The 24,824-nt window shown below is 69.5% G+C and overlaps 1 protein-coding gene across 1 annotated transcript in view; it reads right to left on the bottom strand.

Annotated features, from left to right (window-relative positions):
* The window catches only part of KCNT1 (potassium sodium-activated channel subfamily T member 1), a 43,212-nt gene extending 26,047 nt beyond the window's left edge, over positions 1-17,165 (bottom strand). Inside the window, 1 exon segment of the mRNA XM_028524043.2 lies at positions 16,886-17,165. Within this exon segment, the coding sequence (XP_028379844.2) occupies positions 16,886-16,980 (95 nt within the window). The 5' untranslated portion in view covers positions 16,981-17,165.
* Between the last annotated feature and the right edge of the window lie 7,659 nt (positions 17,166-24,824).

The raw sequence follows: 24,824 nt of genomic DNA, 5'->3' as shown, positions 1-24,824 counted from the left end.
CTCGCCAGCTGCAGGGGGCCCAGTGGGGGCCCCCCCAGGGCCGGCGTGGGCTAAAGCCACCCTCCTCCCAGAGGGCTGGCGGGAGGACACTTGTCTGTCCCCGCTTCGGACCCCTCCCCTGCAGGACACTTACTGAGACAAGGAAGAGTCCAGGCTGAAATCTTCCACAGGAAGCCTGGAGGCGGACACCGAGTGGGCGGGTCAACGTGGAAGACGGCCGGAGGGACAGAGGGCCCCACCCCTGGGCCAGGCGGGGGCCCAGACAAGCAGGGTCCGGGCGGCAGGGGGCGCCCACATGCGCAGCCCGGAGAGAAGCAGCAGCACGCCAGGGCCCAGCGCATGCACCCCTGCCGGGCCGACGGGGTCACGGACGCCGAGACGACCCACCTCCACCGGGTGAGCAGGTGCGAGCAGGCACCGGTCAGCAGGTCTGGCCGTGCTCGCTGTCCCTGCTCCACCCCCGCCCCCTCAGCCTGCCCGGGCACCGAGGGACCCCAGCGACCGGGAAAGGGCACCGTGTGCCCCACTCTGCACCCAGGGAGCTGAGGGCAGCCAGGGTGGTCCCCAAAAGGACCCCTGGCTGGATGAGATGGCAGGGCTCCTCTCCTGGAGCCCGCTGACTCCCCCACTCCCTTGCCCCGAGGAACAGGCCGAGGCTGGGAGCCGCCCCCAGTGGGGCCTGGGGGGGGCTGGTGGGAGCCCGGGGTGGGGGCTGGGCAGGGTCTGCGCCTCCGGAGGACTCCAGGGCCCCCTGTGCACCCTCAAAGCTACCACCCCCCAGAAGCGGAGACCAAGGCTACAGAGGACCGCTGCCTTCCTGAGGGGGCTGCAGCAGAGAGGAGGGGCCAGCCTGCCGGGAGGGGTCACAGGCGCACGCCCACCACAGAGACCACAGAGCCCCCAAATCCTGGTGCCTGGGTAGGTGAGGTCTTAGGGGATGCAGTGCGGGGCTCCGTGCAGGGCAGGGAGCCTGGGCCACCGCCCGGGGTCCCTGGGAGCTCCTGGCGGATTCTGTGTGTCTGTCCGGCTCAAGTTCTGTCTCCCTGGCCCAGGCGCTGCCCTGGCTCCGGGTCGGGGCGACAGCTGCTCCAAGGGGTGGCAGGCGCCTGGCAGAGCCGCAGCCCGCGGCAGCGGGACCAGGAGCTCACCCAGGGCCGGTGGGGGGTGCTGGCGGGGGAGGAGACTCGGGAAGTGGAGCGTGTCCAGGCGAGGGTTGCAGGAAGGGAGGGGGGTGAGGTGGTCCCAGCGCCATCCCCTGAATGCAGGACACCGGGCAGGTGGGCTCGGGGGGTCTGTCTGCCGCTGCTGAACTCTCACAGGCCTGAGGTCATGGCTCACACGTGACGCCGAACACGAGGGTCCTGGAGAGGCCCGCGGCCCCACACACGCACAAGCGCACGAGGTCCCCGTTACCGAGTCTGGGTCCTGCCTCTGGGGCTCGTCCCCGGCTGTGCCTCTTGGGACCCCAAACTCACCCCCCCACCGACCACGACCCCGATGCTCAGACCCCAGCTCCGCACCCCAGCTCTTTCTGCACCCCCTTCTTCTCTCCCAGGCCGCCACCTTGCCTTCCCGCCTCCCCCAGGTGTCCCCGCCCACAGTCTACGAGGGAGCCCCTCCCTCGGGGCCGAGCCCAGGCCTGGGAGGGCTGCCGAGAAACCAGCTCTTCCTCTCCAGCCTCACGGCCCCGCCCCCCACCCCCAGTCCTTCCTTCCTTCCAGGTCAGTGCGCCTGGCACTGGGCCCCGGCAGGTGTGAGGTTGTGTGCAAGGCCACCAGCTCCAGGTTGTTGGGGACATGAGGGGGCCCGGCCCAGCCCTAACCCACCCAGGTGCTCAGTACATGGCCGGCTGCCCCGAATGATGGGCTTCCTTACCCGTACCCCAGGCCGCACTTTCTAACCAGGGCCCCTTCCGCACCCCACACTGTGGGGCCAGGGGCACAGGAAAAAGGAGGGGCCATGCACTCCCAGCCCGGGGAGTCCAGGCTGGGAGGTGAGGAGACTGACACTGCCCCCCACCCCCCCACATTCAGGAGGCAGGGCGTGCGGCCTTGGGGCTCGGGCAGGGCATCTCCCCAGGGCTCCGTCCCTCCGCTCACTGCCCCCTCAGCAGTACTGAGGCCTGGGGGCTCTGGGCTGCCCTGGGGACCTTGGGCCCAGTGAGCCATGACTCTGGCTGGCTCCGGAAGGCGGCCGGGCCTGCGGGACAGGGGCAGCTGCAGGAGCTGTGGCTGCCAGCTCCTGTGACAGAGGGCACCCACCTCCCTACTTGGGTGGCGCTGGAAGCCCCATCAGACCCGTGTTCCTAAAGCGCAAACCCTGCAAGTCCCCCTCTGCCCTCTGCTCAGGAACCCCCTGTGGCTCCCAACTGCCCTGTCTACAAGTGGCCTCCAACCCCTGGGGAGAGCAGGCTGCGGGGCCCCAGGTGGCAGGAGGCTGTGGACAGCTCTCGCCCCTCCGCTCTGCGAGAGGAGGCTGACCAGGGGCTGTGGGAGGGCTGAGCGAGTGAGGCTGCCCGGGCAAAGGGCCAGCACAGGGACAAGGGCATGGGAGAGGGCTTCCTGGAGGAGGTGGCACCGAAGCTGCAGCTCCCACACTGCACTGCGGGCTCCGATGCAGCCGGGGCAGCACCTGCCATCCCTGCGGGAGCGGACCGTGCAGGAAGCCGAGCCCTTAAGGGGCTAGGCTGGCTGTAACCAGAGCCTCCGGAGGCCCTGCCCAGAAGGCCCAGGGAGAAGATGGAGAGGAGTCTGGCCCCCGAGGCCTATTAGAGGCACTTACTGTCCAGCCTCGGTCTCCTGGGCCAATGGGAACACGCCGGGCACCAGCTTTCCCCGGGGGGCTCGGAGGAGCAGGAAGCCGGGTGTGAGGGTGGCCAGGTGGGAGGGGCAGGGGAGAGGCTCCCCGGGCACCCTGGGTCCGGCCATCTGCCTGGCCGAGAACCTGCTCAAGAGCCTGCCAGGCACAGGTGTCCGGGCCCACGCCAGGGCAGCCCCGGTCCTGGGCTCCGGGCACAGGGGAGGCGCCGGCTGCCCCGAGTGCCGCGGCTGAGCCCCAGCACCCTCATCTGCGCCCTGGGGGTGCTGGTCCTGCCCGCCCGCCTGCACTCACAGAGGGGCCCGGAGTGGGTCGCCCAGCCCGGCCCAGCGAGCTCTCCCCAAAGGGACCCGGCTCCCATGGGGGGCTGAGCCCTGGCCCAGCTCCAATCTGCGGGGCAGCCTTCCGCCAGCCCCCTGGCCCCCCTCTGAGTGGGGACACAGATTCCGGCCCTGCCTCTTCCAATCCAAGCAGCTTCCGTGGGGCCACTGTGAGTGTGGTCTCCAGGGGGACCCGCTCCCGCTGGGGTCTCGGAGCCACCGGGACCAGTCCCCCGATTCCCCCTTCCCTTCTCCCCTCCCGGCTTACTGCCCAGCCCACCACGCTAGCCCCTAAGAGCAGGAGAGAGGGAGACCCACAGGGTCCCCAAGGCAGGCTGGAGACACACTGGGGGGTCTGGGAGCTTAAGTGGGGGGTCCAGGGGAAACTCGGCCGACCGCCCCCGCCCGTTCCCGAGGCTGCAGGCGACGTGCGGTCCAGCGGAGCGCGTGCGGGACGGAAGCGCCAGGATGCAAAAGCCCCTCCCAGCGGCGGTTGTGGTGGCGCGCGGGGTCCCCGGCCCGCGCCCCTACCTCTGGCTCACGTCGCTGCCCACGGAGCTCCCGCCACCGGCCGGCAGCAGCGGGCTGAGCCCGTGCGGCTCCTCAGGGGCTGAGACCCCGGACGGGGGGACGCCCCCGGGGCCCGCCTTGCCCTCGGATGGCGAGCGCGGCAGCTTGGCCCGCGCCATCCTGCGGGAGCGCACGGCGGCGGCGGCGGCGGCAGCGGCGGCAGGAGGCGGGAGCTACCATCGCAGCACCACCCCGCGCCCTCCCCGCGCCGCTGCCGCAGTGGAACTGCCCGGGGTGGGGGGGCGGCTGGGAAGCTGGGGGGAGGCGCCCCCTCTACGGCGCGCGGGCGGCCGGGGGAGACCTGGAAGACCCAGGCTCAATACCCCGCCCACCCCAGGAGGCCGGGTGCGCCAAGGACGCCCCTGGGGGAGGGGGTCTCGGAGCCCCGCGGCTGTCAGGGGCCGCCCGGTAACGGAAGTAGCAGCAATAATCACGACACTCAGGGCGCTGGAGGGGAGGAGGGAGAGTGGTGTGGTGACAGCTGGTGGCTCTTAGCCACTCACCTCTGCAGGCAGGACAGCCAGAGAGGGGACAGAATCCTTGGGGCTGGGCCACCTGCCCAACTTCCAGCCGCCTGTGGGTCCTGGGGACCCAGGTGGCGCCCAGGAAGGCTGCCCAGAGCCCTGCTCACCGACCAGGCTGGGTGGGTCCCCCCCTCCTACCCAGTGGGACACTGCCATCCGTGGGTCCTCCACCCCACAGACACTCGGGGTCCCACCTTCCCCCATTTTCTACCCTCAAAGCCGCCAGGGAGCCCACGGGGTCAGCCACTTCTCTGTGTCCATACAGAGCCCCGGGCTCAGTGGCAGCACGAGGTGCCAGCCTCGGACCCCGCTTTGTGGATTCGGGGCGCCCTGGGGGACCAGCCCTGCCCAGCTCACTGCACCCAAACTCCAGCCCACGGCGCGGGCTTCTGTTTGTTTTGTAAAGTGGGGAAACCGAGGCCCTGCTGCCCGAGAGGAGTGGCTGCCCCAGGAGCCGGAGACAGGGAGGGGAGGAAGGAGGACCCCGGCTGAGGGAGCCTCGGCTCTCGGCCGCCTGGTTCCTTCCATTTCCCGGACGAGCCCGAGGTCGGGGGGGAGGCGAGGGGATTCGCCCAGGTAGCCGTCAGCAGGTGTGAGCCGCCGGCAGGCGTGAGCACCCGGAGGACCAGGCTCCGGGCGTGCCTGCCCCGCAGCCCAGCTGGCCGGAGGGACCGCCTCACCCGACCGCCAGAGCGGAGGCTTCAGCTGCCCATTCCTTCGCCCGACTTGTGACCCTGCCCGCCCCCCCTCTGCGCACTGGGGCTTGTGCAGGGTTCGTGGGAGGAGGGCGGCCCCCTGCCCAGCCCCGCCCAGACGTGGCTGAGTGAGGAACGTGGTCGTGGATGCTGCCGGTGGCCTCGGCAAACGCTGACCCATGCACCTCCCTGACCGGGGCTCACGTCCGTACCTGCCCTAGAGGGACGAAGTGTCGGCACTGGACGGGCCCCTGCCTGCCCCTGGGCAAAGGGGGCGGAGCAGGAGTTGGCCACTCCTTGCCCTTCTGGTGGGACGACTCGGCGTGGCGGCTGTGAAGACAGAGAGCCGGACACGCCCCGTGGCAAGTGCAGAGCACGGGGCCAGCAGGGCCGCCAGCGCGGGCTGCACCCTGCACCCTGCACCGCCCGGTGGGGGGAGGGGCGCTGCCAGCCACCTGCGCCGCTGTCCACACCCAGGAAAAGGGCTGGGCGGGAGGGATGCCCACCGTGCAGCCGGGAGGTGGGGGGAGCTGCGAGAGGCTCCCGGATGCGGGGTTCCTGGGACCCAGGCTGCACCAGGAGGGCATGGACCTGGAACTGCAGCTAGCCTGGGGCTCCCGGGCACGACGCCCTGAGCACGTGAGAGCACAGGGGCCCGAGGGTCCCCCCCAATCCTCAGGAAGACCCAGCGTCCGGCCCGCCCACCACGACGATGGTGTCTCTCCCGACCCTGGCTGGAGAGAGTGCTGTCCGTCCCCGGGTGCCGATGGCGACCGAAGTCCACGGTCATAGTCCGGTGACAAAGTAGGACATCCCACGTTTCGTGGGGAGGGGTCTCACAAACGCTGTGGGTGACACACATGCGGAGGGGGCACCGGGCGCCTGCCAGCGGGGGCTGCGTGGGGCGGGGCGGTTCAGGTGGCCGCGGCACCGCTCAGACTCCATGGGTTTGGAAATTGAGCTTTGCTTTTGTCACAGAAAGTCAGGTGTTCCCCGGGCGGGGAGGAGAGGCAGCCCCCCAGGGGGGACGGAGGCCAGGGCGTCTGGCCGTGGGCCACCGCGAGGCCTGTCCCACAGGCCCCCGGGCCTGGCCCCCGAGGTGACACAGCACTCCTCACATGGTGACCTGCAGCTCCAAGGCCGCGCTCAGGGCGGGGCACCAGAAAGCACATCGCCTGCTCCTGGGCACTTAACCCTCCTGTCCATGCTGCCTGCTCCCTGAGCGCGGCGGCCCCGAGGGGCGGGGCGGCGGGGGGGGGGGCGGGGTCAGTGTCTGCTGAGTCTGTGCTGAGTGGGACTGTCAACCCCCCCCACTGAGGAGGAGGGGAGGGCTGGAGGGGCGGAGAGGGGCCAGGGTGAGGATTTGGGTAGGCAGTGACGCCCTAAAATTGAGATGCGGACAGGGAGGGGGCGGGGGCGAATGGGGTGGGAGACATTCTCCAAGTGCCGGGCCGACAGTGACAGTGACAGTGGGTACAGAGGGACAGGACTCAGCCTCGGAAAGGAAGGAAGTCCGGACACCGGCTGCCACACGGACGGGCCTGGAGGACGCCGTGCTGAGTGAGGCGACACAGGAGGACATGGATTCATGGTGCCGCTCACACGCGGTCCCTGTGGGGGGCGGGCCCGCAGAGGCAGGGAGCCCACGGTGGGGCCCGGGCTGGGGGAAGGGGAGGGGCAGGGCTGGGGGCGGGGATAGGGCAGGGGCAGGGGTGGGAGTGGGGGTCTCGTGGGGACTGAGCGTCTGTGTGGGAAGACAGACAGTCCTGCAGAGGACAGTGGCGGCAGCTGCACAGCGGTGTGACAGTCCCTGCTGCCGCTGAGCCGTGTGCGGCCCGAGACCGGGTGGAGAGGGTCAGTGTCACGTGTACTTTGCACAGTAAAGCGGTTGGGAAGAAAGGGAACCCAGCGTCCAGCAGGAAGGGCCGGCTCCCGCTGGCCTGAGCAGCGACAGCGACAACGGAGGACCAGAGGGACGACGAAGAGAACTCCGTGGGTGAGCTTCCCGTGGCTACGCTAACACGGCGCCACGAGCTCCGTGGCTCGCACACACGGACGCCCCACCTCCCATCCTGGAGGAGGGCCCCCGAAGGCTGAGTGTGGGCGGGGCTTCTTCTGGGGCCCCGCGGAGGCCGGTTCCCGCCCTTCCGGCTTCCGGGGGGCGCCGCAAGGCATGGCGGGGCCTCGCTCCGGTCGGCCTCCCGGTCTGAGGACCCCCGGGGCTCCAGCGGGGGGCCGCCCCAATGACCCGGGGTCACATCCCATCTGAAGACTCTTCGTCGTCACATCTGCAAGTCCAGAGGTCGGGTTCAAGTCGTGGGCGTTTTCGGGGGACCCAGTGAACTGGGGAGCCCCGCGGGTCGGTGCAGGAGGCCCGGGACGGGGGAGGGGCCCAGGAAGAAGACGCGGTGGCTGGCTCCGGCTGTGGCTCCCCTCCCAGAAAACTGGGCGTCGGGGAGAAGGCGCGGGCCGCGGGCTGCCTGTCGGCGGGGCGATGCTGCAGCGCGCGCCAGTCCCCAGGGGCGGGGCCGGCAGCCCCGGCAGAGGCAGGGGGCTCACACTCACGCAGGGGACGGGGGGACGAGCGCGGGACAGGCGGATGTCCGAGAGCGTGGGGCTCCGCGAGGATGCTCCGTGGGCGGGACTGGTGTTCACAGGTGATGGGTCCCCATGGGGCGACCGGGGGGGAGCGTAACTGCTCGGTGGAGGGCTTGTCCGTGGCCGAGACCCCAGCGGCCCCGCTGGCCGTCTCTCACGGAGGGACAAGCAGGCCGTGAGGAACACGGGGCCGGGTGGCACTTCAAACGCGCTCTTGCCCACATCATCCAGGCTCCGCCCTCCGGGCCCTCAGGCCCAGTTGCGAGGACAACTGGGGGCAGAGGGACATGTGAACCCCCCACGAGCAGGCACGTAGGCTCGCGGAGGCGGCGGGACCCTCTGCGGGGCAGGAGGCCTGCGCCTGCGCGTCTCTGCTGCGTAACGCACAGGCCCCCAACTTCGCAGCCGTGAGTGCTCGTGCGCGGCCTCCCGGTGCTGCAGGTCAGAGGCCGGCACAGCGGAGCTGGGTCTCTGGCTCCGGGTTTCCGGGGCCCAGGTCGGCGGCGGCATCGTGGGGCGAGCTCTCTCGCTGAGGCTCCGAGAGAGGTGGGCCCCGAGCTCACCGGCCGGTGGCAGGGTTCAGCTCCCAGTGGTTGGGGCCCAAGGTCCTCCCTTCCTGGAGGTCTGCTGAGTCCCTAAGGGCAGGCGGCCCCTCGGTCCTTAAGGCCGGTACCGGTGTGTCACCTCCCTGTGCCAGCCGGAGCCTCGGCTCTGCACCAAGGGCTCTGATTGGATGGAGCCCCGTGGGCAGTCTCCTCCGGGCAGGCTCAGAGTCCACTGGCTGGTCACCTTCACTGCACGGTGAAGTCCCTTCTGCTCTGGGTGCGAGTTTCTCGGCTTCGACAACAGACCTGTGTCGTCTCGCAGACCGGAGGCCGAGAGCTGAGGTCCAGGTGTGGGCAGCGCTGGCTGTCCCGGCCTCCCCTTGGCGTGGAGCTGAACCCCTTCCCCCTGCGCCTGTCCCAAGTTTCTTCCTCTTGAGAAGGACACCGGGCACACTGGCGGAGGGCCCCCTAGTGACCTCCGCCACTTCAGACCTGGAAAGAGCCTATTTCCAAGTTGGGCCACATTCGAGGTACAGGGGTTGGGGGGGGGGTCCAGCATACAAACTCCCGAGGGGTGCAGCCCAGCCCCGACGCCTGTGAGCACGTAATCCTGGGGGACACGTCATCCCCTTTGGTCCTGGGGCCACACCAGCCAGGAGCCGGCCCAGGGTAAAGGAGCGAGTGACGGCAGCTCCCCAGACACAGCATGATGCCCGGACTGAACAAGCCGGAAGGGCCCCCTGGGGGCCACGGGCGGGTCTCCCCCACGCCAGGTCTGTGCTGCGCCCCCTGGAACGCCCAGCCCTGGCCTCCCCACACCCAGGGCCCCCACTCACTCCCCGGCGGGCTCTCCAACCACCAGGCACCACCCGGGGCTCCCTAAGCTCTGGGCGGGGGCGGGGGGGGATCACCTCCTCCCCTCCCCAGTGCAGGGCATGTGTGTGGGGGCAGCTGGCCTGGCCACCAGCCCCAAATTCTTCTCTGACTTTTGCTTTCCCCTAAACAGCTGTGAGATTTCCTGGCAACTGCGCGTCCTGCAGTTGCCATGACAACCGACCACAACGAGCGGCTTGGACCACAGAGCCGTACTCTCCCACGGTCTGCAGGCCAGAAGTCTAGAATCGGCATCGCGGGGCTGAGGCCCCGGTGTGGCTGGGCTGGCTGCGCCTCGCCCCCACCCCTCCACCGCCCCCAGGCTCTGGGGAGGGCCCCTCCGGCCTCCGTCGGTTTCCGGGGCCTCTGTGCTAGGTGTTCCTCTGCCTCCCTCTCTGTTCTTCTTTTTTAAGTTGTGGTAAAACATCCGTGAGAAAATTTACCGCTTCAACCCTTCTTGCCTCCCTCCTAGAAGGACGCACGGGATGGCCTTCCGGGCACCGGGACACCCTCCGGTGTCAAAGTCCCTCACTGGACCCAGGCCCGTGCCGCTCAGTGGGTCCGGGGCTCGTCTTGCAAAGTGAAAGGTCACCGGTTCAATCCCGGTCCATGGGTTCGGGGCCCGGGCAGGGCGCAGACGAGAGGCAAGCGGTCCATGTTTCTCTCCCTCCCCTCCCCTCTCTCTAAACATGAATAAGTAAAAAATTTAAAACTCCTTCACCTGACCACCTCTGCGGAGTCTCTGCCACGTAAGGCCACATGCACGGGCTCCGCGGGTTAGGACGATGACAGCTTTGGGGGCTGTTACCGCCTGGCTGTCCTCAGCTCCCCCGGGGTGCCCCTCCTGCCCAGAGAACCCAGAGGGGGGGTGGGACAGGGTGTCGAGCCTCCCAGGCATTCCAACCGCCGCCGGGCCCCGGGGGGAGTCCTTGGCCACCCGTCCCTCCAAGAGGGCACGCAGGCCGGGGGTCCCTCTCTCTGCTCCCAGGCAGCCCCCCGTCTGGGACCTGGTGAGTCGCTGTGGAAGGGGCCCCCAGAACGATGGCAGAACAGGTGGGGTGCGCAGAGGCACAAGTGTCAGCACCCAGTCAGCCAGGCGGAGGGTCTGAGGCTCCCCGGGGAGGCGGGTGGGCGGGCCAGAGGACCCCCTGGCCCGTCAGCAGGGGCACTTGCTGAAGGGCCCCCTGATGCTGGAGGGTGGTAAGGAGGGAGGGGGGCCCCTCGGTCAAGGCTGTGATTGATGGTGGTCTTGCCACCACGCTGCACGCCTGAAACTAACACAGAGGGATACCGAATGTCAGCTGTAGTTGAACAATAAAAGTAAAAAAAGGAAGGGGAACCAGGACTCAAGCACCCCATGGGCTTGGGGTGCAGCCAGAAGGGACCCCTGGGTCTGGAAGGGACTGAGATGTGGGGGCCTGGCCAGGGCCCCTCCAGGCTGGGGGGCTGCGGAGAGGGGCTGGGGTTCCACACCTGTCCCCTTGGCCTGTCTGTCCCCTCAGCCGCCCCCCACATGACCTGCACCCGGCCTGGGCCTCTGCCTGTTCCAGACGCCCTTGGCCCCTCCTGTTCCCCCCCACCCCGACCCACAGGCCTTCCCGCACCGTCGCCGCCCTTGGGGGCTCACGGGCAGTGACCCCACTGGAGCTGTGTCCCTTGGCTGCCCAGTGGCCTCCTTCCTGGGCTGCCGTGGGGTCGAGGTCGCGAAGGCTGCAGGCAGGCCCCGCCCCTTCCCCCACTCTGCGTGCTCGGGCTGCAGGGGGCTGGCCGGGAAGGTTCCTGTGGCCGGGCGGGAGGGGGCCTGAGTTCCAGGATTTCAGTTTCAAGCACATTGGCTTGCTTTCTTGTTTTAAAAGATTTTATTTATTTATTTTTAGAGAGAAGGGAAGGGAGGGGAGGGAGAAAGAGAGGGAGAGAAACATCAGTGTGTGGTTGCCTCTCACGCGCCCCCAACTGGGGACCTGGACCACAACCCAGGCACGTGCCCTGACCGGGGATTGAACCCTCGACCTTTTGACCCATTGAGTCACACCAGTGAGGGCTGCAGCACACTTGCAGCCAACTCAGGGCCGGCCCAGAGGGCAGCCTGGCAGGAAGAGGACAGGCTGTATTATTCACGGACGGTCCCGGCCGGCGGAGGGGCCCACCGACAGGGGCAGTGCCCGCCCCGCAGGCTCAGGGTGCTCCCCACGACCCCACGCTGGGGTCTCCCCTAGCAGCCCGACATGGGGGCAGGCGCTGCACACGGGGACCCCCGCTTCTGGGGCCTCCCCACTACACGTGCGCCCCCTGGTGGGGATGTCGCACCCTGGGGCTGGTGTAACAGACTGCTGAGAACCGGGGCCTTTGAACGACAGGGGTTTATTTCCCCTCGGCTCTGAGGCCGGAGTTCAGAAGCCAAGGTGTTCCAGGGCCACGCTCCCTCTGGAGGCTCTGGGGGAGGGTCCTCACCACCACCCCCAGCTCCTGGGGGGCCCACGCGCCCCCGGCTCATGGCCACGTCACTCCAGTGTCTGCTGCCTTCACACAGCTTCTCCTGCATGGGGCCCACTCCCTTCTTACACGGACCCCGGCCCGTGGAAGGAGGGCGCACCCTCATCCAGGATCCCCTCACCACCAGAGCTTTCCCCTAAGAATACCCACAAAGACCCTATTTTTTAAATTTTTAAAATAATTTTATTATTATTTATTTACTTACTTATTTTTAGAGAGGGAAGGGAGGGAGAAAGAGAGAGAGAGAGAGAAACATCAGTGTGCAGTTGCTGGGGGCCGTAGCCTGCAACCCAGGCATGTGCCCTGACTGGGAATCGAACCTGCGACACTTTGGTTTTCAGCCCGCGCTCAATCCACTGAGCTACGCCAGCCAGGGCAAGACCCTATTTTTTAAAACACCACACCCCCCCTCCTGCTGAAGACCCCCCAGCTAGCTGTGCGACCCCGCAGGGGCCCCTCTCCTGGGGGGGGTCACCCTGTCAGCCAGGTGACAAGCCCGGTGTGAAGAGGAGGGGCGCCCCCGGCAGGCCCTCGGGCTGAAATTGGAGCAGGGCTCGGTCCCTGCCGCCCAGTGACAGTGTCCCCGACCCCAGCCCCATGGGCTGAACGCCTGGCCCCTCAAACCCACGCGGTGACCCCCGTGGTGGCGAGAGGGGGTGGGGCCTGAGGAGGGGCTCAGGGTTAGATGAGGTCATGAGGTGCGCCCCTCGACAGGATTCGTGTCCTTACTGGTGACCGGCGCTCTCTCTGCCCCCTCCCCGCCCCCACACACCCCACGCATGTGCCCTGTGAGGACGCAGCCAGAGAGCGTCTCAGACCTGGAGCGGGGCCCTCCCCAGCACCCGCCCGCCCAGGCTGCTGGTGCCCCGACCTCGGGGGGCCCTCTCCCGCACCCCCCAGGCCGTGGGCCTGCTCTCTCTCGGGGAGGCCCCGGACCGTGGGGCTGTGAGACGCGGCCGAACGCCGTCGCCTCCCCCCGGCGAGCCGAGGACACCACGGTCACGCATCAACGGCCCCTCCGGGGAGCAGGCCCACCTGTCGTTGTGAGCGCAAAGCTGCCAGTCATTTCCGTGACGCTGGAGGGCGCTGCCCGCCCCCTCACTGAGCGCGGGCTTGGCTTCACACTCACTGGGGAGGACTTCGCTTTGGCCTCAGGCACTCGAGTCCCCCGGGAGGCGGGCTCCGAGGCAGCGAGGGGCCTGTGACACACAGGCCCCGACTCCAGGGGGATGCCCACCCTGCCATCCCTGGGTCTGGGGTCCGGAGGGGGGCCGGACGTGGGCGGCGCTGGGACAGGGAGGACAAGCCCAGACAGGCCCTGAGGGGTCAGGCGTGGGCCTCGGGCTGGGTGGGAAGGAGGGGGCAGCCCCCAGCTCCCCACCAACCACTCCAGGGCTGGCAGCGCTCCCCAGCCCGGCTCAGCGACGCCATTTTCAACCATCCCAGGTGAGTGACCCCGAGTACAGGCTCTTCCTGGAAATGCCCCCCGCCCTCAAAGGCCATCCCATGAGAAGAGCCTGGCTCCATCCCCAGCCACCTGGGACCCGGGCAGCCGAGTCCACTTCTGCTCAGAGGTGGGGGCGGGCAGCCTCCCTCCAGTGGAGCCCCCGGCCTCTCCCGGCCCAGGCTCGGGGGCGGGGCCGGAGGTCAGGCGCAGGCCCCGCCCAAGCTGCCGCCTCCCACAGCGCTCCCGCCTGGCCGGGCAGGGGTCTGTCCTCCCGGCCCCACGCCCCGGGCACAGCGGGCCTGCCTGTCCTCCCGCTCCCTGGCTCGCTGTGTGGAACAACACTAGTGTTGCTCAACTCCAGAGGAACGCGCCAGAGGGGCTGGGGGACAGAGGCGGAGGGGGCCCGGGCGCTGCTGGGCTGCTGGCCGCCCTGTGCTCCCTGCAGCGGGGTGCCCCCCATGGAGCCCCCCAGTGCCTGCAGCCTCGGCCCCCGCTGCTGCTCTCGGCCGGCCCACCCCCTTGGCCTGGGAGGGAGCCAGAAAAGGGTATGGACGCAGACCCTGGCGTGGCCCCTACCTGTGGTTCTGGGACCTTCCAGACAGCCGGGCTGCGTGCAGGGCAGGAGGGCAGCAGGTCCCAGGATGCTAGCCCGGGGGCGCCAGCGGGCAGGCCCCCGCCCCCCACCAGGGGCTCGCCCACCCCGGCCTCCTGGTCATTGTTTCCTTGTGGGGGACAAGCCCGTGGGGTGGCTGCCGAGTCCTGCACCTCACGGCACAGAGCTCACCCCCGCGCCCCACGGCCCCTTCCCGAGCCGGAGGGGGTGGGGCTGAAGCCCCTGTCCCTGTCACAGACTAGGGGCCAGTGGAGACAAAGCCCCTCCCCTCCCCTCTGTCACTGCTGCCTCAGAGTCGCCCTTTTGGGAGGTGGGGGTTGTTATCCGCCCCCGCCCCGCCCCGCACAAGGTTCCGCAGCCTGGCTGGGGGCTGCCGCCCCTGAGCCGTGGAGGAGGCCCACGGACCCCCAAGCAGGTCCCTGGGGTTTCCAGGTGCACAGGAAAGTCAGTGCTGACCACAGGGGCCAGGGCCTCCTGAGCTGCTCCTGGGCGGCGGGGCAGCGAGCTGCCCACACAGAACACCCCGGACCCGGCCCTCTGCTGCCCTGGGAGGCTGTGCCCTGCTTCCCACTTGGCTCCCAGGAGAGGCCGAGCGGCCTCCCTCGCCCACGTGGGCCTGGTCCTCCCCCCAAGGCCACGGGTGTGAAGCTGTGGCAGCTGGAGGCTGTGGTGACTCACGGCTGTGGCTTTATTTCCCTGGAGAACAACAAGCCCACAGCCCTGCCCGCCCGCTCGCCACCCGCCGCTCGCCGCCCAAGGACCCAGGTCAGGGGCGGCGCCCCACCCTGCACGGAGCCTGCCCTGGGCTGTGAGCCGGGGTGCAGGGGGGCAGGGAGGGATTCGGGGCCCGAACCCGGGGAAGGCTGTGGGGGAGGGGTGGTGTGGGGGGAGGGGTGGGGCAGGGTCTGCCCTGTGCGGGAGGTGAGGGGCCGGCTGAGTCTCTGCCCCAGATGCCCCCGGGCGTGGGCTTCACCCACCCACACAGGCCCGGCCACCACAGCCCAGGCCCCCAGCCCGGGCGCTCCAGGGGCCCTGTGGGACTGTCCCAGGGCCCGTCCAAGCCCATGGGAGCTCCCCGAGCACCTCCTGAGTGGGCCCGGGACCCGCCGGGGGCGCAGGCAGGCCTCAGCCTCAAACTCTCCAGGCCCCTGCCCGCCCCAGACCCGAAGCCGCTGCCCTCCATCACCCCAGGGAGACGTCCTGGCCACCTCTGCCGCGCACAGGGGGGTCCTGACGGGCCGGGGTAGCCTGCCCCCGCCCTCCACTTTGGAAACCAGTGGTGGGGGCAGGGTCCAGCCATGCAGGATGGAGGGGGGAGGGAGCAGACCTGGAGGCTCTGGGGGTGCACAGCTCAGGCACCCAGGAGGCAGCCTCCGACAGCTGCCCCTCCCGCTGCTTCCCCCTGCCCCCAGGGCTAGGGTAGCAGCTCGGAGCCCGGCTGCAGCCCCCACGTGTGTGTCCTATGTATGGGGGTCAGGGCGCCCCCCAGGACCCCCATCCTGGTCTCCCGCACTACCCACCCCGTGAGACCTGGGGGAGCAGCCTGTGAGCACAGGGTTCGCGGCAGGGCTGGGCTGACCACCCTGGGTGGAGAAAGTTTAAGGAAAGAGACACATCCCCGTGCAGCGAGCGAAGGGGCGGCCCCTGCCCGGCCCCACGGCCCCTGTGAGGCTCCCCAGCCCCTGCCAGGCCCCGCGGCCCCCAGCGAAGCTCTGAAACCCCTTCCAGAACCCACAGTCCCCACCAGGCCCCAGAACCCTGCTGAGCCTGGGCCGGGGGAGGGGGAGCGGACACTAGTGGGTATGGGGTTTGCTCCTGGGGTGATGGAACGCTCTAGAACCAGGCAGTGCGCAACGTTGTGAATGTGCTAAAAGTCCCCTGTGGTACATTTCGTGTTTTGTGTCAATCACAGCCCCAGGCCACAGGGTGTGGGGCATGGAGGAGGGTTCGGCGCCAGCCCCCCTTTCCCCGGGGTCCGGGTGGTCCCGCCCAGGCAGACTCGGGACGCCCACTCCTGAGAACGAGGGCTGTGACACTCTGATGGCGTCAACCCGGTCACTGGTCTTTGTCAAGGCACCCCGAGCCCAGGGAGGCGGGGGAGGGGCGGGGGCAGAGGCGGCTGCCGTTCCGGGACCGACACCCAACACCGGAAGAGTCTCCGGGCCGCTGTTTCCAGGAATTGACCGGGTCGCAGCGTCCTAGTGGGACAGGCACCGAGGGGCTGGCGCTGCGGTGGGAAGATGCTGATCGCAGCGCTGGGCTCAGGGAAGCCCCAGCCCTGCCCGGCGTCCCAGGAGGGCAGGGGAGCCCGCAGCCACGTCCACCTGTCCCCACTCCGGGAGCCCAGCGAACTCTCCCCTGAGTCACATGTTCCCGGGTGGGTCTATTTATGGCTGCAGCGCTCAGCCTGACAAGACGAAACAACCTCGCGCTTAAAGAGCCCCTCGCGGGACCGAGCCCCTTGATCCCGAGCGGTGAGGACGCTGGCCTCCAGCCCCGCCCCCCCTCCCCGCTGAACGGGACTGCGCGTCCTGGGAGGTCCGCCAGGCTGCCTCGCGTGCACCGGCCGCACGGGCTGACCTTCCCCACTGACACGCTCTCCCGGGCGCACTGTCACGGGGCTCCCGACAGTCCTGACAGTCTGCACCCCTCCGCGCCCTGCGCCCCGTGCTCTCGCGGGACCGCCCCATTGTCAGGGAGACGAAGGGCTCGCCGGCCCAGCCCCCCAGCGCGCTGCTGCTGCCGCCGGGAAGGCGCTCCCCTCCGAACCCGCCAGCTCCAGCCCGGGAGGGAGTCCTTGGCGCTGCGCGTCCCTGGCAGGCGTCAACGCGCCTCCCCCGAGGCTGACAGCGGGAAGGTGCTTACCCGAGACAGCTATTTGGGGAAAAGGCAGAGGGAAGCAGCATTTCTCCCAGCCTCCCGCCAGCCCCCTCCGCCCGGGAATTATTCCCAAGGGCCGGTTCTGGGGTCCTTCACAGAAAGGCTCAAGTGCATTTGGCTTGCTTCTGCCCAGGAGAATTTGAGGCGAGGGAACGTTGTCATCCTCAATTAAATGACCATAATAGGAGCTCGAAGGACACGGTCGCTTCATTAATAATAAATGACCACCAGCCCTCCGCCACACTGGGAGTCTCGGCCGCTAGGGTGCCCCCAGCCCTGGTTTGTCCCCCAAAGAACAGGGCTGCGAGCGGGGCCGAAGGGTGGGAGCAGACCCGGGGAGACGCCTCGGCGCGGAGCACCCCGTTCCATCCCCCAGGCCCCCTCCTCCGCCCCCCCCCCCCGCCCCTGAAACTTCTCCGGTCCCAGCAGCCGGAAAGTTGGAGGAGGGCCCCGCCGCTTCAGCACCGCGGACAGCGCCGCGCGCACGGCGCAGACCCCGGCCCGCCCTACCTGTCGTCGTTCTGGAAGTACTGGTCGCCTAGCAGCAAGTCCCGGAAGCGGTACCGCGGCGGCAAGGGCAGCACCTCCGAGTCCAGGTCGCTCATCCTGAGGCTAGCGGTGTCCAGGAGCACGCCGTCCCCGCGGCCGCCGTCCCCAGCGCCGGGCTGCCTGCGGGCACACGCCAGCGCTCCCTCAGCTCCCGGCGCGCCTCTGGCGGGCCTGCTGCGCCCCACTGCCCCGCGCGCCCCTGCTAGACCTGCCCCGCCGCGCGGCGCGCCCGCCCTGCAGCCTCCCTGCCTGCCCTCCTGGCCCCAGACCCAGGCCCTCCCCCGCCCCCGCACAGACTCCCCTTCCTGCACGCAGACCCGGCCCCCTGCCCGGGCTGACCTGCCCCTGCCAGCGCCCACCACACCTGCTGGGCTCACTCCGAGGCACCTCCAGGGCACGGGTGAGTTTCGTCACCGCCCACTCAGGGGCGGGCAGGCGCCCACACCACCCCTGAGCCCCCACCAGGCCATGCGAGCCCTCCTAGAGCTGCCCCCCGCCTGCCGAGGCTACCCGCTCTGCCTCCCCCAGAGTCAGGGCACCCGCCTCCGCCCCACAGGCCCCCTCTCGGACCCTCCTCCGCGGCCTGCCTCTGGGAGGGGCCGGGAAGTGGGAGGCACTCCTCTGTGGCCTCCCGGGGCCGGGCAGCCTAAGTCAGACCAGAACCTGGGAGTGGGCGTCCGTGGGGGAGGGTGGAGCCCTCTGGGCCAATGTCGCCAGCCCCCAGAGCTGAGACCCGGCCGTGGTGGGGCTGAGGGCTGAGGGCTGGGGCCAGACCAGGTCCCAGGAGGGTCCTTCTGGTCTGCAGCCTCTCGGGGTCTGAGCCTCTTGTCTTCCTGGGCTGTTTTGCTTTCCCTGGCCCGTCCCCTCGCCAAAGTGAGTTTTGGCTACAGTTACCCACATGCAGTAGGGGGGACGGGGGCCAGCAGGGCCACCAAGCTCCCGGCTCTGGGCCTCCCGGTGCAGCAGCGCCCAAAGCCCCCTGGACTTCCGCACCAGGACCTCTGCCCACTGCCCCCATCTAGAGGCTTGCTGCGCGCCCCTCACAGCACGGCAGCTGCCGCACACCCCTACACTGGGGCCCAGGTGGGGACTCGGGGCAGACCCCAGGGCTCCCGGACCTTTGGCATCAGCTGACCGTCCGGGCGAGCCCAGCCCAGGCCACCGCCTTGGTGCCGCCCCCCACAGCCCTAGCTGGTGCCACGAGGAGACAGACCCCGTGGCGGGGAGCATGCCAGCTATGACTCTTCAGTGTGGGGGGCCCTGGAGGACCCTTCGCAGTCCCTCCAGGGGGCAGAACTAGTGGGGGGAGAGGGGGGTTCTCCACCTTGTCACCCTGTCAGGCCTGCCCCCCTAAGGTGGGGGACAGCGGGGGGACCAAGGAGCCATCTCAGCCTCCTGGCAGGCTGCTGACCACACGCTTAGTCTGGGCTGGAACGGTGCGGGCGGGCTGTGCCCAGGGGCCGCAGTGAGGGCCACTCACGCGGAGCAGGTGGGCCTCACTCTCTCTCGCAGGGGGGCACCTTGCAACCCTCCTCTCTCTGCTCAGGCCGGGAGGGGCAGGCACGTTCGCTGAGCCCCCACCGAGGGCCCGTCCCTGCCCCCCCCCACGTGATGGCACCCCCATCCCACAGCCCCCAGGAGAGGCCCAACGACCGTCCCTGCCCACAGCTGTTTCCCGGGTCACAGGTCCAGCCCCAAGGAGCTGGCAGCGTTTGAAAAATAACATTTCCCTAATTGCATCAGCGTGGCTGGTGTTTTTCCTCGGTCACAAGCTGGCTGGGCCGCGGGGAGCCTCACAGCCGGGGGTGGGGGCCGTGTTTTCCTGGCTTGGCCCCTTTCCTGCTGAAAACCCCTTTCCAAGGCCCCTGGCCCGGCCCCTGGGGAAGACCATCACCCCCACCCCACTTGGAGCCTCTGCGGGCTTTCTCCTGGCCTCCAGGCCCCGACTTGGAAGGGCTGGTGGCAGACCTCAGAGGCCGGGTCCTCTGTGTGCTTGGGGGGGACACGGGGGGAGGGGCCTGGGAGCCGGAGGCCTGCAGCCCCCCTGGGATGTGGCCTGGGGAGGTGACCAGGGCACCGGCCCCTCCGCCCTCCCCCTCCCAGTGTGGCTGCGACACTGAACGCCGCAACCAGTGTGTGGGGGGGGAGCAGACACCCCACATGCGGAGGCACATCTGTGGACGCAGGACGACCCCGTCCACGGACCCCATGGACGTGGAACGCCCAGCACGACCCTGCTCTGCAGGGTCGCCAGCCCGGGGAGGCCTCACCGGGCGCCCAGCAGGCAGCTGGCCGTCCCCACCGCTCGGTGACCTCAGTTCGGGGGGCCGTGGGGGTGGTCGAAGACCACGTCTTACCCACAGGGCCACACGAGGAGACCGAGGGTGCGTCCCTTGTTACTGGGCCTGAGAAGGCCAGGGGACCGCCTGCGCCTCCCCGCCGAGTGTCACCTGTCCCTGGGCGGGCCTGGGGGAAGAGGGCCTGGTCCTCAGCCTGGCACGCAGCACCCGGAGAAAGGGACCCCCTCGCCCTCCAGGCTCGCTCCGGGATCCCAGGGCGGGTGCCGTTCAGGCTGATCATCCGGGGCCTCGGTGTGACAGGGGCTCGGCGCCTCTCCTGAGACGCACTGTTCAGCGGTCCACACTCCGGCCAGGCCTTCCGAGGAGCCTGGGAAGCCACAGCTGACAGGGAGACGGCGGGGGGGGTGCATCTGCGTGCACACATGTGTGGGCGTGCATGTGTGCATCATGCAGTGTGCCCTTGCACACGTGTGTGTGTGTGCACAGCTTATCCCGCGCCCCTGCCCAGGGTCCAGGTGAGTCCCGAAGACACGGCTGTGTCATGGGGGCGGGGCAGCCGGGCTCTGGGCTTGGCGCCCAGGAGAGCAGGGAGCCGCCGGGTGTCCCTCTGGCCACGACAGAGCGTGGCGTTTCCTTTGCACAGTGATTAAACAGCCGCGGTGGGGCCGGGGGGCGTCTCTGGGGAGTGGGTTTGGCACCCACCGCCGCCTCGGAGACGCAACAGGACCCAGGGGAGAGCTCCGAGGCCTCACCGAGCCGGGTTCAGACTGGAGTCGTCAAAACTGACACTTCTAGTACCTTCCTCCGCACACTGGGCAGGCCCAGAGGGCAGGCAGGAAGGGCTGGCCGTGGTGTGGACAGCTGGGATGGGAGCTTGTCACCTCCCTGGACCTTCCTTGAGCCCGAGGGCCTGACCCCACCCCTGCCCAAGGGAGCCCGCCTGAGAAGGACCCAGTGTGCCCGGGTCCCTCGGTGGCAGGTGGCAGGCTCATGTCCAGACCACAGGGCCCAGCCCTCAACCCCGGGGTGCCCGGGAGCACCCTGTCCTCTGGCTGCACCCTGTCCTCTGGCTGCAGTTGCCTGGCCAGACACAGGGTGTTCACTCAGAGGTGCCTGGTGACCAAACCCAGCCCAGAGCCTAGCTGCTGGGGGGGGGTGCCCACCCCAGAGCTGGGGCCGTGTTCTGGGGAGCCCCTCGAGAGCCTGCCGGGACAGAGCCTGAGCTGGGGACCCGGCGTTCTCTCCGCCACAGCGGGGCCTGGGGGCTGCTCTGGAGAAGGGAAGCTGTCCCGCACGCAGGGGTCCTGTCCCGTGACCCGAGGACCGCCATCTCCGCCTCAGACAGGCGCTTCGTCCCCAAGGTTGGGCGCTGCTGTGGAGGGAGAGGGCTTGGAGCAGGGCACAGCGCCATCTGCCTGGGGTCCAGGCCATGGCCACGGCGCCCAGATGGCCCCGAGAGGGCTCCCCGCCAGGCTGCTGTCCCCTCCAGGGCCCGGCCCGGGCCTGCCTGGAGCCGCTGCGGCCGGAGCGCCCACCGGGCGGCCAGGGGAGTGGGGCCCCACCTGGCTCGGCAGCCAGTTCGTTCGCGCTCCCCGGGCCGTGCCGCCCCCACAACACACAGGGTTGGGGGGATCCATGCGGCCACACCCACTCCCCCCGGTGCAGTCAGTGCAGATGCTGCCCAGAGCCGGGCCTGGCTTCCTGCCCGGTGTGAGCGTGACTCCGTGCCAGATTCGAGCCCTGTCCCCTGTGAGCATGACAGACAGCTGGGGCCTGTGGGCAGGGGGGCCGACAGGAGGGTCGAGCGCCTGCCGGCATGGACAGCCCCCCCAGGGCTCGCCCACGGCCACAGACGCCAGGCAGGTCCCAGCTGCGGCTCCTTCCCCACCGGCTCCTGGAGCCTCTGCAGGCCTGGAGGCGATGCCACAGCCGCCCATCCGGGACGGAGGCAGCCGGCTGAGAGCCCAGCGCCAGCAAGGTCCCCAGCATGGAGCCCCTGGCTGTCCCACTGTCGTCATGCATGACAGTATCAATGGCCAGCAAGGGCCGGTGCAGGGCAAGCCTGCGGGAGGCTGCCGTCATGGGGCGGGGGGGTCACCATGGCCTGCTGCCCAGGGCCTCACTGCCCCACATGGGACAAGGTGGCTGCAAGGAACCCCAGTGGGAGGTCCAGACCACGGAGCAGCCCCCTCGGGGAAGGCCTGTCGAGGTCCCCACTCCCACCTGTGTCCTCCAGCCTCTAGCACGAGCCCCGCCTCCGGGGGCGGGGCCAGGCCCGGCCCACTCTCAGTCTTGGTAGGAGGAAGAGGTTGGGGGTGAACAGGCGTGCCCCGTGCACAGTCTCAGCCAGGACGGTTCCCAGGGCACCGTACCCATGCCCGTGTCAGCAGGTGCTGCTCCCAGGCCGCACCCACCTCGGGGCTCCGCCAGAGGCCACGCGCACTGCTCCCCGCCCCAGCGCCAGGCAGGGGCGGCCCCCCAGCTCCAGGTCTCCCACGGAGAAAGGACATGTGTGCAGCTGTGCACACCCAGCCACGCGTGTTTGGGGACCAAGGCCCATGGACACAGGGTTGTGCACGCTCCCTGCCCCTCAGCACTCCCCACCCACGAGGGTCCACACGTGCCCAGTGGACCTGCCTAGCACGGAGGCGCCCTGGCCCCCCTGGAAGCCAGCACAGTGGCAGGCTGTGTCCCCGAGGGCGGCGCACCTGGGGCACCGGCTGCAGATTCCCTGATCCTGGGGGCGGGGGAGGGGAGGCGGAAGGAGAAACCTCAGGGGACGTGCTCCCCGGAGAGGAGGCCTCTGTTATGCCAGGACCCTGACGCACCGACAGGCTGAGACACCCACGTGGCTGGTGGACAGGCCAGTGCACTCAGAGGTGGCGGCAGACCTGGGCAGGAGGACACAGCTGACACCCACAGACCGCCCCCCCCCCAGACAGAAGCAGAGCTCTAGGCTGGCACCCCCTCCCCCTGGCCCCTTCTCACTCACCTGCCCCCCGGAGCTGCTGCCGGGGGCACCTCCAGACAGAGGCAGAGCCCTGCGCTCCCTCCAGTCCCCCAGATCGGGAAGCTCACGGCCGTGAACCTTTCCCTTGGGGCCCGGCCACTTCCTGTTGCCCTGCAGGCGCTACTCCCTAATATGGGCTGGAGGGCCAGCCGGGACCTCCCAGGCATGTGCCCTGGCAGGACACCAGTTCGTGTCTGTGCCCTCTGCCCTTGGGGTCCGGAGGGTCCCACCCTGGCCCTGCAGGGCAGGGGTGCTGGGAGCTGAGTTTGGGGGAAGGCCAGGCCAGGGGTTTCTGATGGGAAGGCACTGGGCAGGAGGCAGCACGGTGGGTCCTGGGACTCGGGGGTCTTCCCAGGGGGCTCCCCACAACAGCTGTCACCGCCAGGCAGAGGCCTCTGGGCCTGGGGAAGGGGCACGGCAACAAGGGGTGTGCCCGCTGACCGGTGGGGTGGCTGGGGCCTGGAGCCCCACGTAGAGCAGGAAGATGTGAGGTCCCGACTGGGGCCAGGCCCCGGGCCAAGACTCCCAGGGCCCCACTGCCCGGCCTCACAGCCCCAGGGCAGGGCCAAAGCAGACACTTGGGGTGAGGTGGCGGATCCCCCGGCTGGAACCGTGGCACTATGGCTGACACCATCCACCACCTTCAAGGCCAGAGGCCTGCCCGAGACCAGACCACTGGCTGCCAAGGTTGACCCGGCTGTGAAGCCGGGAGCAGGAGGCTGCCCCGAAGAACTCCCCTGACCTGGACCCCGACTTGGCCAAGAAGGGTCTTCCTTCTCCGGCTGAAACCACATTCCCTGAGCCACTTGGCCTTTCCTGGGGAGGTTGTGGGGGGGATCCTCGCCCAGCCTGCCCTTCCAGGGGCGGGGTCCTTGCCCAGCCTGCCTGCCATCCCCTTGGCCCGGCGGTGGGTGTGGGCAGGGCCAGCTCTGACCTGGGGGCGGGGGCTGTCCCCGGTGGCGCCCGGAGGACATGGAGGTGTTTGGGGGGACTGAGCCCCACCAGGCCCAGACCCTGAGGACACAGGGTTCAAGTCTCTACGTGGGCCAGGCGCTCAAGCCGGGCAGGTGAACTTGGAGATGGGTCACCAGGAAGGGCGACCCCTGGCGGAGGAGGGAGCCGGGCAGAAGGGCAGCCAGACTACAAAGACAATGGGATTTGCGAGCGCTCCCGGGGCCACGCTGTGCTGGCGGGCCCCTCGGAGGGGCCCGGGGGGAGGTCCAGGCCATACCCACCTCACAGAGCTCCTCAGCTCTGCTTCCAAGGACAGCACAGGGACAGCCAGTTCTCGGGCACACGCTTCCCCCGCCCCCCGCCCCCGCCTGCTGTACCCCCAGTGCCCCCATGGGGGCCAGGCCAGTGCGGTCCTGCGGAGGGGCCACCCTGACCCTTGACACGTGGCTGAAGACTCCCCTGCCTAGCAGGTCCCCCACCAGAAATGACCCTCAGAGACCGTCTGTCCCACCCCTCACTTCTCATGGGAGAGGCTGAGTCCTGCTGTAGAGCAGTTGGTGGCAGCACCGGGCCTCGGGCCAGGCTGCCCGCCGCCTTTTGGGTCCCCTCGTGCACCCCTCCGGCCTCAGGACAGACTGACCGTGCAGGACCCAGAGGACAGGGCTCTGTCCGGCTGGGGACGGTCGCACAGGCAGGCGCGGGCTGCAGGTCACCCAGAGTCTGGGTCCTGGCACGAGGTGAGGGGCAGGCTCGTGAGTCCGTCCTCTGGGGCTGGAGGGACAGGGAGAGAGGCAGCCCCCACTGGGACTGTTGCCCCTCTTCCCGGACCCTCCAGAGTGCTGTGCTCTCTGGGCCTGTCGCCTGGATGGGCGGGATCCCTGTGACACCCCAGGACCCAGCACAGAGAAGGAGGGCGGAGCGCGGCCGTCTCCCAGGACACCCGAAGCCCTTGCCGGTGGCCGCGCTCCTCACACGGGCACACGGACACACGGAGCCCCGGCGAAGGGAAGTCAGCGGCTGGAGACCAGGGGCCCAGCCCTTCCCTCCGCGAGAGCACGCCCACACCCCAATCGGGGCTCTTCCTGGGAAGAGAGACCCTTGAAAACCCACTTCTATGCGGGGTCCCCTTGCCATGTCCCCCTCGGGCACAGCCCTTCCATCCCCACACGGCAGCGCCCCAGATGGCCCTCCCAGGCTCTGCCGAAGGGGCAGGGAGGCCCGCGGGCGCAGCACCGCTCCTGCGCGCGGGGCCACACCTGCCCGCACCCCGGAGCCGCTCAGCCCCGCATGCAAACATGGCCGCGCTCCGGCCACCTTCGCGTTAAGGACGCAGACAGACGGACGCCGCCGGGGCACCTGCTGGTCACTGATCTAAGTGCCCGCCGCCTGGTCCGGGCCGGTCCTGGGGGGCGCCCGTTCCCCAGGGTGCTCAGGGAGGGCGCTCGCGGGTCCTGGTCCTGGAAGTGGGGATCTTGGGGGTGGGGAGTCCTGGGGGTGGGAGGGCTCTGGGGGTGGCGCTAACCCGGACCGGGGACCCTCCGCGCGGGGAAGGGCGCAGCCGACTGTACCTGGGGGCGCATCGGCCGTCATCGAACACGAAGGTCCGGTTGGTGTGGCCCCCGCCGCGCGCCCCCGC

The sequence above is a fragment of the Phyllostomus discolor genome, chromosome 3 (genome assembly GCF_004126475.2).
Source record: "Phyllostomus discolor isolate MPI-MPIP mPhyDis1 chromosome 3, mPhyDis1.pri.v3, whole genome shotgun sequence".
Classification (NCBI taxonomy): domain Eukaryota; kingdom Metazoa; phylum Chordata; class Mammalia; order Chiroptera; family Phyllostomidae; genus Phyllostomus; species Phyllostomus discolor.
This window is presented reverse-complemented; position numbering and strand designations above follow the sequence as displayed.